This window comes from Zophobas morio, unplaced genomic scaffold, assembly GCF_036711695.1.
Source record: "Zophobas morio isolate AGI-343-1 ecotype UQ-CSIRO unplaced genomic scaffold, CSIRO_AGI_Zmor_V1 ptg000002l, whole genome shotgun sequence".
NCBI classification, from domain to species: Eukaryota; Metazoa; Arthropoda; class Insecta; order Coleoptera; family Tenebrionidae; genus Zophobas; species Zophobas morio.
Window position 1 is genome coordinate 19,640,786 of NW_026972107.1, and position 17,057 is coordinate 19,657,842.

Below are 17,057 nucleotides of genomic sequence, written 5' to 3' on the forward strand. Positions count from 1 at the left end.
TAAACGAAAAATTGTGAAATAAAATTGAGAAAATGAAAGTAAAAAAAATCCGGGAAAAGAAAACTAAAAATCAAGAAGTTAAAAAATTTAGGAAACGAAAAATTGAAAAAACGAAATATTAAAAATTAAGAAACTGAAAAACCGAAAAATGAAAAGTCGTGATAACGAAAAATTGAAAAACCGAAAAAATGAAAAATTGGAAAATCTGAAGTTTAGAAATTGAAAAATTAAAAAACCGAAAAATCATGACATCAAAAAAAATCTAAGCGCGCGATCCTCGTGATTTCATTGATAAAATTAGAAAAAAGTCGAAGACCAAAGTTGTACGGTTCTTTGAAGACCATAGTCTAATTTTTTTTTTTAACTATACAAACTGTTCCGTTTTATCAACTTTAAATATATAGCAAGAATGAAAGAGAACAAAAAATAGTATAAGATGTAGTAATAAAAAACTGGTGTTCTGTCAAAAAACGCGTATATATCGATAATTGAAAACTGTAACAATTAAAACATTTTTATAAACACTCAGTATATGAGAATTTACACTACAACAAACCGTACTTTTCTTTATTTCTCCACAAAATGTTGTAACACAGGTCTTAAAAATAACTCTACTGTGACTTTTGTTGTGAACCCTTCCATTGCTAAAAAATTTCAAGAAAATTTGAATTAATAAGAGGTCAATTAAAATATGTTAAAATATATAGGGTGTTTCATTAAAAAAAAACTAACTTGTGTGTTACGCCTTAAAAACAGAACACTTTGTGTAGTTAAAAATCATCGATGTAGTCCTCGAAGAACAGTGCACCGTTGATCTTAGACTTTCTTTTCTATTTCTAATAATAATTAATGAGATATGCGCACTTAATAACTTCACTCTGTATATATTCCATTTTTGGAGATTTCAATTTTAAAAAATCTGACGTGTGAACTTATAAACTACTTATCGTAGAAAAATGTTTAAAAACTAAAAGGAATTTAGAGAGGGATGTCGTATGTCCACAATTTAAATTTTTCCTATCAAAATCTTCCGAGTTTATGGGTTATTAATTAATTATGTTCTGGAATTATGGAAGTATTCCAGCAGATATTATTAGTTATATGTACCTAGCAAATCTCTCCTAATTGCGTAATGAAGCAACTAAGATTCGTCCCAGCCCTAACTTTTTAAGTTTATTTAGAAATTAATTTCGTTGCTTAAGACCTTTAAAAGTGAGATTTTTGCGACTATTCTCGTCATAATTTACATTTCTACTTAAGATTTTGTAGATTCACGACTTAGCCACGGCCTAAATCACTCTTTAAATTCCGAAGTAATCATAATCGGTTACGCAGTTCCGGAAACAACCTGCAGTAGATAGACAAAGAACATCCAGAAAAATTCATACCCCACAATCTTTAAACCCCCCCTAAAAACATGAAATTACACATTCGTCAAAATGCCCTTACACTACTTCCCTAAGCTATCGCTCTGAGAATAAAAACCCTCTATTTTTTGTCGGTTTGTTGTTATTGTTGCGGTGTTTTCATTAAAAACATGGCTGCGATTCGAGAAATTGGCCAAAAACAGAACGCGTGTGCTGTCGAGGAGCGCCGGCACCAGGGAAGTTAACGTCTCTCCGTGCATTTCCCACCCTGTGTGCGCGTCCCTATTTACTTCCGCTTCTGTAAACTCCACCCCATTTCATATCCACCCTCGCCATTTCATTCTCCTTGTTTTATTTCATCTTCTGATCCTGTTCCCTCTCCCTCCTGTTTATGTTTTCCACTGACGAATCTCGCAACGAGCCGAATTTGCATAATTTTAGATTTCGGCGTTTTTTCCCCGCCTGAGAGCGAGTTAACGATTAGTTTCGTTTTTGACCGATGGATATTTTGCACATGGATCGCTTGTGCATTATCAGTATTGAAAAATTATTTTTTTCTCTATTAATGGGAAAACGAAATTTAATTACAGGAGATGAGATCCGCAATAACGGAAAATGTTATTATCAATGATTTGAGTTATTTTTTTCGGAAAATCAACCCACGCCAGTTATGAAATTACACGAACGCAAAGAAACAAGAAACGCGTTTCAGCCTCCTCTGAAGTAATCCATAATCTGGTAATATGTATTTATATTATAAAATTTAAAAAACTGGAACATGAAGGAAAATGTTCATTGTAAAAAAATCACATACATATCAGGTAATAAAATGCTTAAACCTAAGGGTATTTAATTTTTTTGGGACTAGAATATGTTGATTTATAAACAATCCTAGACGACCTACTGAATTAGCATAATTTTATCTTTCGGCATTATCTCCCCGGCCAAGAGCCAGTTAACAATTAGTTCCTTTTTTGAGCTATGGATTCGGATGCGACCGGGTGTCAACAGACGGAGCGAAATTTCGGTTTTAATCAGGTTCTTGTCGGGAATTGTTTTCCGGCCGGCTTGCTTTCGGTATAAGAGGGTGTTTTTTGCGAATTTTAATGGAGCCGGCCCTGGCTTGTCGAGTGTTACGATGAAATTTACCGCTAACACAATTACCGGTTTAGATTGGGCAGCAAAAGTTCACTCGCACGGAAGTTATGTTCATTTTGAAACGACCGCCCCTTGCAAACTAAATTATTTTATCTTTCCTGCCTCCCTCGACCTCCGCGGGATCGCCATAAAGACCGCTCACCTCAAACAAAATACGATTTTATGGCGAGGCTGGAGAAAATTTCCACAATTACAAAATTCTGGTCGTTTCGAGATTAATGGTCTTGCGAGATGGCAGTGCTGATTCGGAAATATAGCATCAAGCAAAGGCTAAACAAAGCTTGTAAGAAGCTGAATCGACAGTTGCTAACAGCAAATTTGTATTGAAGAAAATGTAGAAACAATTAGGTACAAACTGATATATTGAACATGACAGGTAATACGGAAAGTGAATTCCGATGTGTTTCTAGTACATTTGCTTACATTTTCTAGTCCTCCGCAAACAAATGGGACAAACGGGACCGTCTCTTGATGTTGATCATTTTGCACATGTTTCGGATTCTGTATAAAATGTAAATATAACTGACTTTTAATGTATCAGAAAATATATCTCAGTTTATCAAATTTTAAATCGTAAAACAGGTGCTTTACTTGCAGTGGCGATCAAAAATACCGTTAGACAAGTTTTTTATTCATTTGTAAATAACGCCAATTATCTTAACGATCTAAAACTTAATATTTTAACATAAAATTTCTTCAAAGGGTTTTTTTACAGAAAACCGTGAAATTATGCAAGAAATTATAAAAATTAAAATTTGATCCCCCCGCATTACTTTTTTTTAGTTAAACTTTTTTTAAACTTAACTTTGATGTACAAAATTAACTTCGAAACGTTTCAAAGATTTCCACCAAATTTTCAATTAAAATTAATTTTTTCTATGAGAACTTGTTGAGCGTTTATAATCTTTAAATACTTACATAAAAAAAATGTTTTATGAAAATATTATGAAAGCTGAAATACCAAAACTGTTTCTGAGTTACAAATAGGATACAACTTTTTTTGTAATCCAAGTATGAAGTTACTTTAGGGGGAATTAGCGGAAGTATCTAACCACATGTGTGTGATATTGCGTTAAACCACAAGTGGAGTAAGTTATATTATGAGAGCGATTTCAATTTTTAAGGTTCCATTTTATTTTGAAGATTTTGTATGGTGTTTTACAAGGTGAAATATCATTTGAGACAAACTATTTATCTTAAAATTTAATTTCCCGTTTTTCAATATTTGTAATCATACCAAAACTTAAGTTCAAAAATGCGTCGAAAAGTACTTATAAATCCATTCCAATATATTCCAATATTCCAATATTTTCACTAAAAGCTTTCTTACCGCTGTTAAGGAAAAAGTTTTTGATTTATCAAATACTATTATATATTGTTTCAAGAGTATCAAATGTAACGAGGAAATATACTATGTAAAAACTTTTAAATAATGTACGAAATTAGAACGTAACCTCTGGCCATTGTGGTTAGTTTAAAAAACTTTCCAGATGCGTTTATTCTGCTCTTAAACAAATGATCGTTAATTTAAATGTAACATTTTTAGTATTCCGTTTTACTCTTTTCCCCGTGAAAATTACACACCTACATGATGGTAAACTTCCAATAATTAATTTAGCAAAATTTGTCCCTTTGAAATAAACCCGATGCTATCGTTAAATTTTCCATACGCAACCCACATACCTACACGTTGAATGCATAATAAAATACTCACCATTATATAATATTCTATCATTTCACAGAGGCGAAACACCCTGTAGGGATTCAGCCCTTTCCAGCATTCAGATGTAATATCCGGTTATAATAATTTAGGATATTAATGAGAGTTCGTGCCGTGTAATTTGCAATGCGCATTGAATTTAATTCGAAATGTTACCGTGTAAACACAAAATGCATGTTGTTTGCACATTGAGATAATTTATGAATGAAACGAAACGGTTTTTGATTAATTAAATTCGGTTTATTTTAATTGGACCGTCTATGTTTTCCACTGAATTCACTTTTATGGCCGGCGAAAATAAACACCAGTTGAAATTACGGTTTTATACAAATATGAGCGCAGCCAATTTAATTAAACATTTCTCAAAAATTCACCTCGCTTTTGTAGATCATCGCTGGTAGGGTTGGACAGTTAACTTAGCAATGTATGACGCCGAGTTTTATTTTTAAGGGTAAGTTCATCTCAGGTTACGAAATTTTTACTCAAAATTTGGCGATTTTTACAAAACTGTTCCTATAATTGTGGTTAAAAAAACTATGAAAAATCATTGTATCAGAATTTGCTGGGACGTCTTCAAACAAATGTGAAATAAAATGAGAAATTTGAAACATATTAACCTCATGCAGGTTCGGAACAGCTACTAAATTTAAAAACTTTGGATGTTACAGGAAATTAAACATGAAAGGTTACAAATGAAATAATTAAACTTTGTTTACGAGAAATTGTCAGTGCATTGTTAGCATGTCATAATTACCATTCAGAACTGGAATTTTTATTGCTTGATAATTAAAATTTAAAAATCAACTGGTGCTTGATGGAGTACATATTTACTAAAACGAGTTATTGCAGAGCGCACAAATTAACAACGAATTTTTGAAATTAGTCTATTATTTGACTGGTTACCACAACATCAAAAGTCAATAAATGATGTTAAGTTATTCAATTTGAAGTTAAATACTAAACTTTAGAAACTTGTGTGCTTGTCATTTACTTTAGATTAGTTTCTACGTGAAAATCAGCTTATTTTTAGAAGAAGAACCAAATTTTGATTTTAAGATTGGTCACTCAACCGAATATTATGTGCTTTGGTTTTTTTTATAATCGTACTCTTGAAATTAGTTAGACACTAGATATGTCTTTACAGATTTTTGAGTGGTTAAATGTGGAACGTTTGACCAACATCACCAAATCGCTCAAAAAACTTAAAATAATCATTGGTTCATTAAAAATGTTTAATTTTCAGCTAATTATTTGAGGTAACTTTGTGGAGTTTTGTTAACTTTTAACATTTAAATTTTTCTACCCATTATCATTATTATTATTATTAAATTCTTGATACTAGGGTTTGTTTTTGCTGAAAAATTCACCTCGCTTTTGCAGATCGTCCCTGGATATCTGGGTGGTGAGGGCGGCGGGGGCAGGCGGCAGGCCCAGGTGGGGTGCCGTGGGGGTGCCCGGGTACCAGGCCCACCCTGGAGTCTGGCCGTTGAACATCCGCAGCTTGTCGTAGACGCTCTCGTTCTGGGCTGAGGCTTGCTGCTCCTTCTGGGACGCCAGATTTCGCAGGACGCGGTTGATCGAGGAGACCTGAAAGCATTGTACGGACGATGTAGATTTTGTGGGAAAAGCACGCATGCAAACAATGCCGATGCCAGATGCAATACTGTGCAACTCAGGCACTACAAACACCCTAACTGGCTTATCCCTATCCCTGGATGGATGTTATTATGGCCCATTCTTCGCGGCTAACCAAGTGGAAGCACAACACCTCGTCACTGTACGTCACCAACAGGCGGACTTTCTTCGGTGCCGGCTTTCCACCGGTTTATTTAATTGTTTAATCGTTTAATACACTTTTGTGGAAACGAAGGCAAGGTTATCAAACTTGATAATTGCATTACGCAAACCAAATCGAAGTCAAAGTTTTGAGGCGGGTGGAAGAGATAAACAAAAAGTTGAGATTTGTGCTTGTTATTTATTTGTTAGTAAAAAAATATTTGTAGCTACATTACACTTGTTACTAATTTTTTCACTTCCTTATGTGTTACCACGGTCAATAGGCCTAAAAATTGCATAAATGTACTAAATTTTGACTCGAAAAAAACCATATATGTATTTCTCTATTATTTATATTATTTCTGACTAGTTTTCTTAGACACCTAATATTGTTACAAGCTTGTTATCAAAAATGGAAAACATTATTCCTAAAAAATCTGAAAATTATGGAAATAAAAGTTCAAGAAGATTGAAACACTTAAGCATAAATTATTATTTAGATTGGGTTTATATTGCAAACAATTTTCAGCAGACATAAAGCAGATATTAATTTCCATTGAATTTTTACAAACAGTGCTATAAACTGGCGTTTTACAATGAAAGAATATTAAAATGATGTCCCGTGTGTTGCCACGAACTGATGTCTCAAACATGAGGCTGGGAGAATTTTTGTAGTGAAAAAACTCTCCTAAACTGTTTTAATTAACGTTATAATTAATACATTTCAATTGGACCTGTGATGGTACTGAATTAAAAGTCAATAAAAACAGGTTAACAATATTAAAACCTAAGTATACCATAAGAGATGTATGTACGAATATTACGATTCGATGTTTTTTGCGAGTGGTTCAATAATAACTACAACTGCTTTCAGTAAGGTATAGCTGCAAGAGCTCAAGTTTGAGAATTTTTTATACCTCCTGATGAATACGAAGTACTGGTTCGATTAAATGTATTTTTCATTTTTTTTTCAGAAAACCGGAATGTAAGACTACTTTTGTGATTCCAGTTAAAAACATTTCCATAATACATTCTGCTCATTCTTGTAATTTACGCGGGTGCAGTCTATATGTTGTATTACTTTGTTCGATTATATACTTCATGCATACGACCTTTGTTTCACACCGTATAAAATAAGTCGTATCTTTAAAAAACTTTAATAATTGGTCTAAGTTTATTTAAACTGAACTTCCCTCGCCCCTGAAATACAATCCAACAAATCCCGTTTATTCGGAAAATAATAAAATTTGATTTTGGGAAATTTAATTTTTTTATGACAACTTAAAAGTTCAAAAATATAGATGATACCAGTCATAGTGTAAGCAAAAAAGCCACATAACGTAATCGACCCCACGACCCATGCGTTGCTTACATTATTAGATAGTATAAAAATTGTTATTGAATTTGTATTTTTTTATAAAAATCTGGATACCTAGGGGAAACGCTCAAGCCGGATTCATAAACCACAAGTACAGGAGTTTGTTATTTTATAAAATTTAAATGGTATTCATTATGACAAATATACAGACTGAAACGGCAAACCTATTTTTCGAGAAAACATGAAAGGAGTCATCGTCCGATGGACCCTACTATAATGTTTCCTTAGCTTACGATCGGGAAGTAAAAAGGCCAAAAATGTATTTTACTTTTCTTGCTTTAACGACTTTTAAATTTTATGAACAGTGATATGGCCATGAATAAATAACATAATTTTAAATTATATTCTTCTGATGTTTAAATACTAAAGTTTTAAAGTTATGTGATCTAGTTTTGTACATACGTTGGACAAAAATAAAATTTAGAAATATTTAAAATTTTGAATTCGTGTTTATTGCAGTTTTCTGAGATACACGCATTTTGCTTGGTTTATATACATACATATATGATCGAAAAAAAAACTTGTCAAGTGTACTTTGTATTTTTTTTAACTGGATTGACAGCATTAATGATTTCTGTCACTTTGACATGAGAAGCGTCGCGTTTATATTTGGAGGTTATGCATTCTAAGTAAATCATAAATCAAATTGATAGATTTAAATAACGTCATTCAAAAAAATAATACTGTTAACATATTTTTTTTATAAATTCCAAAGTACACTTGACAAGTTTTTTTTCTCTCTAAAAAACTCTAAATAAGTACAAGAGTATAGCAATTTTAAAATTATGAAATATTTTTTTGACATCGCCTTTGTAGAAACACGTGTCAGCACATGGTTCAATCTTCGACATTTTGAATTTGCAAATTTTAGAAATTTTTATAATAAAATCAATGTCGTTTGTAAATGAAAGGGAACCTTGCCGTCGCCGTTGTTATCACGAGGTTTTTTAAAATCATAACCTCAAACTGATAAAATTGACTTCGGCTACTTTTAACTCACTTGACTTCTACCTAATAGAACTTTTATTACTTAAACGGTTTAAGCCAAACCACCCTTAGTAGTCGAATTGGCTATTGTAACCTTTATGGACCCGAACCGCAAGGATTATTACTGTCCATTGTCGTCATACTGGAGTTGTGAAATTTTACTAGGTATGTGTCAACTGAGTTAAGTTATACAATAGCCCGACATCCAAATTTTTGGAAAAAAAAAATTAAATTGTATAACAATATTTTGCAATTTAACTTTGAAACTGCAAAACCAATTGCTCTGAAATCTTGTAAACGTTTTTAAGTAATCATGGTAAATCGTTAATCAAAATGTATTTGTTCAACCCCTCTCAAATAATTAATGACGTCATCTCAGAATTTTGCTTAGTAAATCCTCTCTGAAATATGCAAAATACTATAAATCTATACTTGTGTATATAGTTTTTAGAATTATTTATACAGGTGATTCAAAAAATTAATGAATGGGGCTATTTACTAACTTTATTAATTAAATCAAGGAAATTTGGGAATACAGTACTGTGGTTATTAGTATTACACTGCATCTATCCAAATTGATTTCAGTGTCTTTGCAAAAGTGTTGATGACGTCACCACAAAATTTTATAATAGGAAAACCACTTGAAACAAACATTTATATGATTTTAACTTTTACAAGAATTATAATAGAAAATAAAATTCCCAAAATCAAACCATTTTTCGAAAAAGCTGGATTTATTATACGGTACTTCAGGAGCGAGGGAAGTTGTGTCGTAGGAGTAATAAGCTTCGACCAATTTTTAAAGTACAAATCTACCTATGTTTTTAATCAGGCTCTAAAATATAATAAAAAACAGATATAATAATAATTCTACATGGTGAAATCAGTGAAAATCTTCAAAAATTGTGCCTTATGAATATTATTCAAATTTTTGTAGGGAGCCTTAGTAGCAAAAAATCAGTATTATCAATAATTTACTTACAACGAAATATAGTTTTTGATTATTTAAAAGTAATTACTTGAAATATTTTTTGTATCTATTAATGAAACGACAAACATGAAAACTCAAACTATATGAAAACTTCTCTGTCAGACTTTACAAAAGTTATATTAGTTACGAAGTCACTAACAAGTTTCGATAAAAACATATTAAATGCGTCTGTTAGCATCACGAATATTTATGTGTTACTAGTGAGAAACTAACATTTCTTATAAACATAAAAACTGAATAGAATACTGTGTATAAGTCACATTTAAAATTTGTTCTGACAAAGCTGCAAAATATGCATAAAAATTACTAAATTAATTTCCGTCATAATTTACATCATAATACAAAACTATATGTTCACTATTTTTTTAAATCAGTGAAAAGCGACTCAATTAGGTCCTCAGATCCTAAAATCCAGATGTGATGACGACGTAATAGGATTTCGGTTTTCAGGTGACAAGCTTGAGTTAGCACAGTTGACATAAATATTTTGAAATTGGGCAGAAATTGCAGAAAAAAAATGTATTTTAAATTATTTCAAAATGAAAATGTAATGGAGCAAATTGTCTCTAGTAGACCTGTACTAAACTCTATAACAAGTGAAGTTAGACATGTTTATTATTTATGTTCAGAAAGTTATTTTTGTATCCACTGAAAAATTCTGAATTTGCTTTAGCGATGAAATCGTGTGAGAAATAAATTGCTTGTCAAGGTTTTTTTATCAAATTTGTTTTTAGTAGTAGAATTAGATGTGTATTGGTGAAATAACCAAGTAACCCCTATTTAACTTAATGTTTTATTTGGTGGATGATTCAGTCCGAATCTGTGCACGATTTTCCATCTTTTAACGATCCTACGAAAAATTGTCAAAGTTTTCCCTTTGAGCGAATCCAACGGTTGCACACCTCATAAAAGCTCGTAGTCTCCAACCGCAATCGGGTGTGTTTTATAATTTAAAGCGTTCCGAGTTAGGCGGTTATTACCATCAAGGAGGCATTGTCCCGAGGGAGTGCCTGGAGCAGAATGGAGCGGCTTGTCGAAAGGGAAATCACTGTGGTTTCATAAATTGAACAATTTAATACGGCGCAATTCAATTACATTTTACGATAAATTTCTTTCAAGTTCATTTTGAAATTCGCATTATTACCGGGAGGAGACATCCCGGCAGTGGCCGTCCCTCATCCACGAGCCGGGCTATTTCACATATGACCGAACACGAATTGTACAACACGCTTAGCTGATCCTATTCAAAAAAATTCTTCCCTCTCTCGCGCCCCTGCTCAGCCCTCCGTTTTCCCTTTTTTTCCTTTCTTGATAGTGGACGGCATAATGACGTGCGATGCAAACCGGATGATATGAAGCGGTTTTCGCAAATCCACCGGATATCGGTTTCTCGATCTGTTCTGTCAAAAACAGGGGACCACTCGATGACATGTGGCTTCACAATGCGCGGTCTACATACATTTACATTAATTTCATTACCCTAATTGGCAGCCCGCCGATTTAAAACTGAAATCGGCCGCGGCGGCAACGAGCCATTGTGTTTGCGCAGGAACGGACTAATTGATGATTTTATCAGACGGCACCGGAACCCGACGCCCGGACACTTGACTGATCACGCCAGATGCAGGGCCACTATCAAAGAGAGGCGATGATTAAAAAAGGTTTGTACACGACGACGACTGCAAGCGGCCCAAAACATACAAATCAGACGAGACGAACAGATTTTTCCTATCTACACTACAATTTTGTTCTTCTACGTCAATTCTAGCGATAAAACACAGGGACGAAATTAACATATTTACCATTGACATAAAATGTAACAGCCAGGAAAAATGAGATCAAGCAACAAAAACCAGTTGCGTCGAATAGTTATTTACTTCAAAGTAGCGAGTACGTCTGTAGTGGTAAACTTGCTACCACAAAATCCCTTGGGCACTGCGAAAAAACACATCAAGAGTTTAAAAGCTACTTCGAGTGGTAAAAAATCTAAAAAAGTGCAATGATTGGAGTATTTTTTCAATGCTCAAGGCAACCTTTTTGATAGAAATAGATAATAATAAATATTGGCAATTTCTTTAAACTAAGTGCTTTTCTAAAAAAGAATAACTTTAAGAAGTCAAAAAAATTTACAAGAAATGGTGATGAGAAATTCTTACAAGAGGTCTCAAATAAAGAAGTTTTTTAATGAAAGTAAATTTCCATTGAGATTATATCTGTTTACCTACTTATTTTGAAAATTATTTTTAGGTAGTGCTTATTTTGGCTTAGGCGGTGGTTGCCAATGTGACGAGTGATGACCGCTATTAAATTTTGGTAATAAATCTCACACAGACCAAAACGTATAAACCAAGAAAGTTTGTTGTACTAGAAGGAGGAAATAGCCTTAAGAAATAAAAACGTGCAACTCAACACACTGGACTTCACACTTTGGGAAAAGTGCCAAGTAAAAATTACTTCATATTTTGATCTACCTCAACCTGAGTTGTAGACAATTCCCTATTTATGACGTATCTCCACTACTTTGTTGGTGGATGGAGATGTGTTACAGAAAGTTATATCGATGAGTTTCTAAAAAAATGTTGCGATTGTCAAAAGAATACAACAGCAAGAGCTAAACGTGTCTGGAATTTTTCGAAAAATAGTGAAAAAACTGGTGAATCCATCATTAATGTTGCTTCTTCCCAGAAAAAAATTGTTCCGTGAATTTCTAATGCTCAAAATACGACAACAAAAGTTAGCATTTCTTAATTCTTGTTATTTTTTGAAAAATTAAAAAAATTAAGAAGTAGTGACTTCAGAGTCTGGCAATTTTTTTTTTCTAGAGCTAGTTTTGGACATTTTTATGGTCTACCTAAGTCGATAGAATTTTAAGTCCAGCATTTTTAAATCTGAAACCTAATTTTGGGTGTTAGAACGTAGGAATCTTGAGAAAAAATAATATAGAGAAACATTAATTTAGGGAGTTGATAGTAGATGACTATAATGAATTAGCAAAAAATTATGACCTAAGAAAATAAAAATCCATCATTAATGTTGCTTCTTCCCAGAAAAAAATTGTTCCGTGAATTTCTAATGCTCAAAATACGACAACAAAAGTTAGCATTTCTTAATTCTTGTTATTTTTTGAAAAATTAAAAAAATTAAGAAGTAGTGACTTCAGAGTCTGGCAATTTTTTTTTTCTAGAGCTAGTTTTGGACATTTTTATGGTCTACCTAAGTCGATAGAATTTTAAGTCCAGCATTTTTAAATCTGAAACCTAATTTTGGGTGTTAGAACGTAGGAATCTTGAGAAAAAATAATATAGAGAAACATTAATTTAGGGAGTTGATAGTAGATGACTATAATGAATTAGCAAAAAATTATGACCTAAGAAAATAAAAAAAAAATTACTAGGTTGTGTGCTTCAAATCATGAAGTCAAGAACGTCTTCTATGTGCTAAAAAGGCCAAATTTTTCCATATCCATGGTTCCAATTCTGAAATCATGAATGTCGACCAACCGATTTCTGACATTTAGATGAGTTGCATGCAGAAATTATTATTATTTTTTTTTAATCATAGGGAGTTAGAAATAAATTTAATAAAAATTATATGCTTAGTATCCACTATTTAGACCTAAAAGTGTATTGAAATTATGGGAAACATTACTTCGGTATAGGAATGAAGAAATTATTTATTTAGATGGAACAACTGTATAAATGTACAAAGAATGAATTTAATGCTAGGTGAAGATACCAACCCTTCGTCCTCACTTTAATTAAAAAAAAATGGTCGAAGGTTACTTCGACAAGACTTTCGTCGCCCCTGAATTACTGTCCAACAAATCCCGCTACTTCGAATAATTAAAAAATATATTTTTGCCATTTTTATTTATAGTAACCTCTATACATTTAAACAAATGTAGACAATACTTCTGTTCCACTCAAAATGGAAAACGGATTAACATTTTCTTCAAAAATATGAATGCATTGATAAAGGCATGGATTTCTAGTGGATTTTTCCGTTTGAAAATGTTAACATTAGTTCAACAAGGGCACGTATGTCAATTCCGACACGTGCAGTGTAATCCTAATAATAAAATCCGAAAACGTACGTTCTTGAGATTGGATGAATACAAAATATAGATAATAGCAGTAACAATATAAAAAACAAAAAAATTCCATGCCACATTCAAGCGAAGGTCGGAAGGCGGTAGGCTAACGAACAACCTTGTAGGAATTCCGCTTATACAAATATAGAAGTTTGCCGATGTCTGAATCTTGTCTGGAGTGGTAAAATTTTTCCAAAAGAAAAAATGTACCTAAGAAATAAATTTACTGAAAAAATTTACAATGTTGGTAATATAGAACTCACCAAACAGAACAAAACTCACAACAGATGAATGGTTTATTCATCGTGATCTGAAGGGCGAAGTTTAGTTGCAAAATCCTCATTTTTTTTTAAGTAATTATATGAAATATGCTTTTACAAGGGTAAATTTTTTTAGAGAAATATTGATGTTACAATTAAACTCCGCCCTTCGGTCTGATTAGGAATGAAAAACTCATCACAATTGAGATTGGGGCGGGTGGGTGGGGCCTAATCTTAATTTTTTTTTTAATATATAGAATTTTCTTTCAACAACAGGATAGTCAAACATATTTTCAGTTTCGTGTTGGCAAAAGAAGACTTCGTACATTAAGAAAAAAATGGTCAAAATATAAACCCCGCCCACCCACCCCTTCTCAATTGTGATGAATGCTTTATTCATCGTGAGTTAAAGGGGAGAGTTTAGTTGCAAAATCATCATTTCTCGACAAGAAATTACCATATGAAATATGCTTTTAAAAGGGTAAAATTCTTTAGAGAAATATTGATGTTACAATTACTTCGTTTAATATTTTGATATGATGTCATCAGTCTTCAGGACCTATTTATAGTTAAGTAATTTTCTGAAACGACGTCATCAACTTTCTGGAGAGGATAAATAATTGAATTAATTTTATTTATTCTTCTGTAGCCTGGAAAGTTGTATAATATTCGAGCTAAACTTAATACTTCAGAGAACCGGAATATATAAAGTTAAAATTAGCATGCAAAATTAAAATGCAAGTATATTGCTCATATTGTAGTTACAAGGAATCGCTACGTTTGGCTCTTATGGTGTTGTCAATAATATCTCCATTACTAACACATTTTATTGTTATGAAATTTTAAATGTAACTTATCCCCAACTTTCACCATATAATTGCGGGGACTGTTTATTATCATATACTTTTTAAATTATGTTGAAATTTTTGCAGCACGCATTTTAAAAAATCAATATTTCAGTTATTTATGCCAAATATATTTTCGACTTGATTTGTTGGAAATGAAATATAGTAAAAATGAATCTTTAACAGCTTCTACGACACAAGTTTTTTTGCTGTATCTCGTTTCTAACAAAAAAAGTCGACGATATATCTGGTACGATTTCTGGAGTTTTGTAAGCTGAAAACGGTGTTGAAAACCGTCTCCAGAAATTTCGTTAAATAATGGAGATATTGATTTTGAAAAATACGTTATGCAAAAATGTCACTAAAATAAAAAAAAGTATCATCACAATCTGTTTTTAAATTTTTGTGTTGGCAATTCTGAATTATTGGCACCCGTGCTAGTACGTTAGTTCACAGTTGTCAACTTTGACATAAATACGCCTAATAACTTGTTGATTGTTTGACACGATGGCAGCTGTCATAAATGTCACTTTGGCAATCAGGTATGCCATCATAAAATTCTAAATAGGTGCCAACCTGACAAAAAAAAATCACAACCATTAGTCACTCAGTAGATTATATGACTGTGAAATACTAAATATATCAAAAAAAAATAAAAAATGGAAATACAACAAATTTAAAAATAAATATATGGAACCATAGTAGGTTAAGTAACAAATCAAAAATATAAAATCCCCATGTGTGATGATAACGACGAAAAGGATAAACGTTCCTGTCACCCATATCAGGACTTTTATTTTCCGCTAATTACATACTTTGTGTTCGTTGTTCAGAGACTACGTGAGGTCATAAAAATGTTCTTTCTTCATTATGAAGTTTAGAATTTATTGTTTAAAAAATTAAGCACCATCAATTTTTTGATTTCAAACTTAACATGATTTTTAAACGCATATAGTCTTATGATGGTGATGATTCATCAATCCTCAATGCGACTGAACGACGGAGCGCTAAAGAAACGCCTGAAAACGAAGTCGCGAATGGGGGTTCCGGAGAACTCGAGAAGCAGTGACGTAGGGTTTCGAGAAGGACCGCGTACTGTTTCAATAAAGTCCACCTTTGGGGAACGGATTATTCAACTAGTTAAGTCAAGAGTATCCAGTGAAATTCGCCGGAATAATTTCTGTACATAATCGTTGCAATGGTTAGTCGTGTAAACACGAGTTATTAAGAAATAAATTGTTGAGTTTTACCCACGCCAATTTTTATTCGCCCTAGTAAAACGTAACAATATTTTAATAGCAATAGTTTGTAAAGTTCTTATTATTGGTTACAATAAATCCGGGACAAACAACGTAATACATTTTTGTTTCAAAAAGTCATTTAGTAGCCTGTGGCTAAAAGTTCAAGACACGTTATAAGAAGGCCCAACAGTTTCGCCAAGAAAGTTTGCATCATCTGGACTAACTTAGTTAGTCTCATTAACTTGCCTAATACTTGCTTACTTAGACATCATATTAACTTCAACGGAGATTTTGAACTTCGTCAGCGCAGTGATCCACAAGAATATATGAATAGCTTATAAAAATGACAATAACCACAAATTTATTCATTTTGCTATAGTGTTTTACTTAAATTTACATTATTTGTTAGATTGAGATAATCACTAAAAATTCGTCATCTTAAGTATCGTATAAATAACTGGGTGCGAAAATTCATGATTTTTCTTACAATAAATTTTTATTTAAAACTGTTATGTATTACAGCAACTAGTTATGCGGCAATTAACAGATGGTATATTATCTTACTTAGGTATTATAAAAATATATAAGTAGTTACCCTTAAAAACCCAATTTATATAGTCAAAAAGGGTGTTGTGGGAACAATAACGTGTTTTTATTAGTAGATACTTGTTACTTTGGGAGAAATCGTTAAGACATAAAGTAGTAAACTATTGAAAATAGCATTATATTAAAATTAATGTCTTAAAGATTCTGGGTCCTTGGGTCAAATTCGACCCAACTGTAAAAAAAAATGTTGGGAAAAAATTTAGAAGAAATCATCAACTCGTTGAAATATTTTTCAGGTTTACTTTCATGTACGATGTAGCGTTTCAGTATGCCTACATAAAATCAGCAATGACATGACATTTTAAAATACAACTGCTATATATACAAATACTCATTATTAATTTATCACTAATTATGAATGTCAGCAATCAATACCATATGTGATGACACACTTTGAATGCAAAATTTTCATTTCGACTCTCTGCAATTTATATTTATATAATTTTGTTGGTACTTTAAGCATCCGCTGAATCATTATTAATTAAAATTGTTTATAAGCTCATCGCGAAAGCACCAATCACCATTATTGTTCCACATTTTTTCATCCGTGTATGTAATCAAAATATTTATCAAGTTGACATGAAAACACCAGTACGTACCAATACTCCTTCCGCCATTAAAAACATCCCCAAAGTAAT

At 32.3% G+C, this 17,057-nt stretch overlaps 1 protein-coding gene across 2 annotated transcripts in view; it reads right to left on the minus strand.

Annotated features, from left to right (window-relative positions):
- LOC135129933 (paired box protein Pax-6) overlaps positions 1-17,057 on the minus strand; it is an 86,713-nt gene that overhangs the window by 26,248 nt on the left and 43,408 nt on the right. For both annotated transcript variants that reach the window (XM_064057211.1, XM_064057205.1), the window contains exon 7: positions 5,613-5,832. In XM_064057211.1, the coding sequence (XP_063913281.1) occupies positions 5,613-5,832 (220 nt within the window). The remainder of the gene's footprint in view (positions 1-5,612; positions 5,833-17,057) is intronic.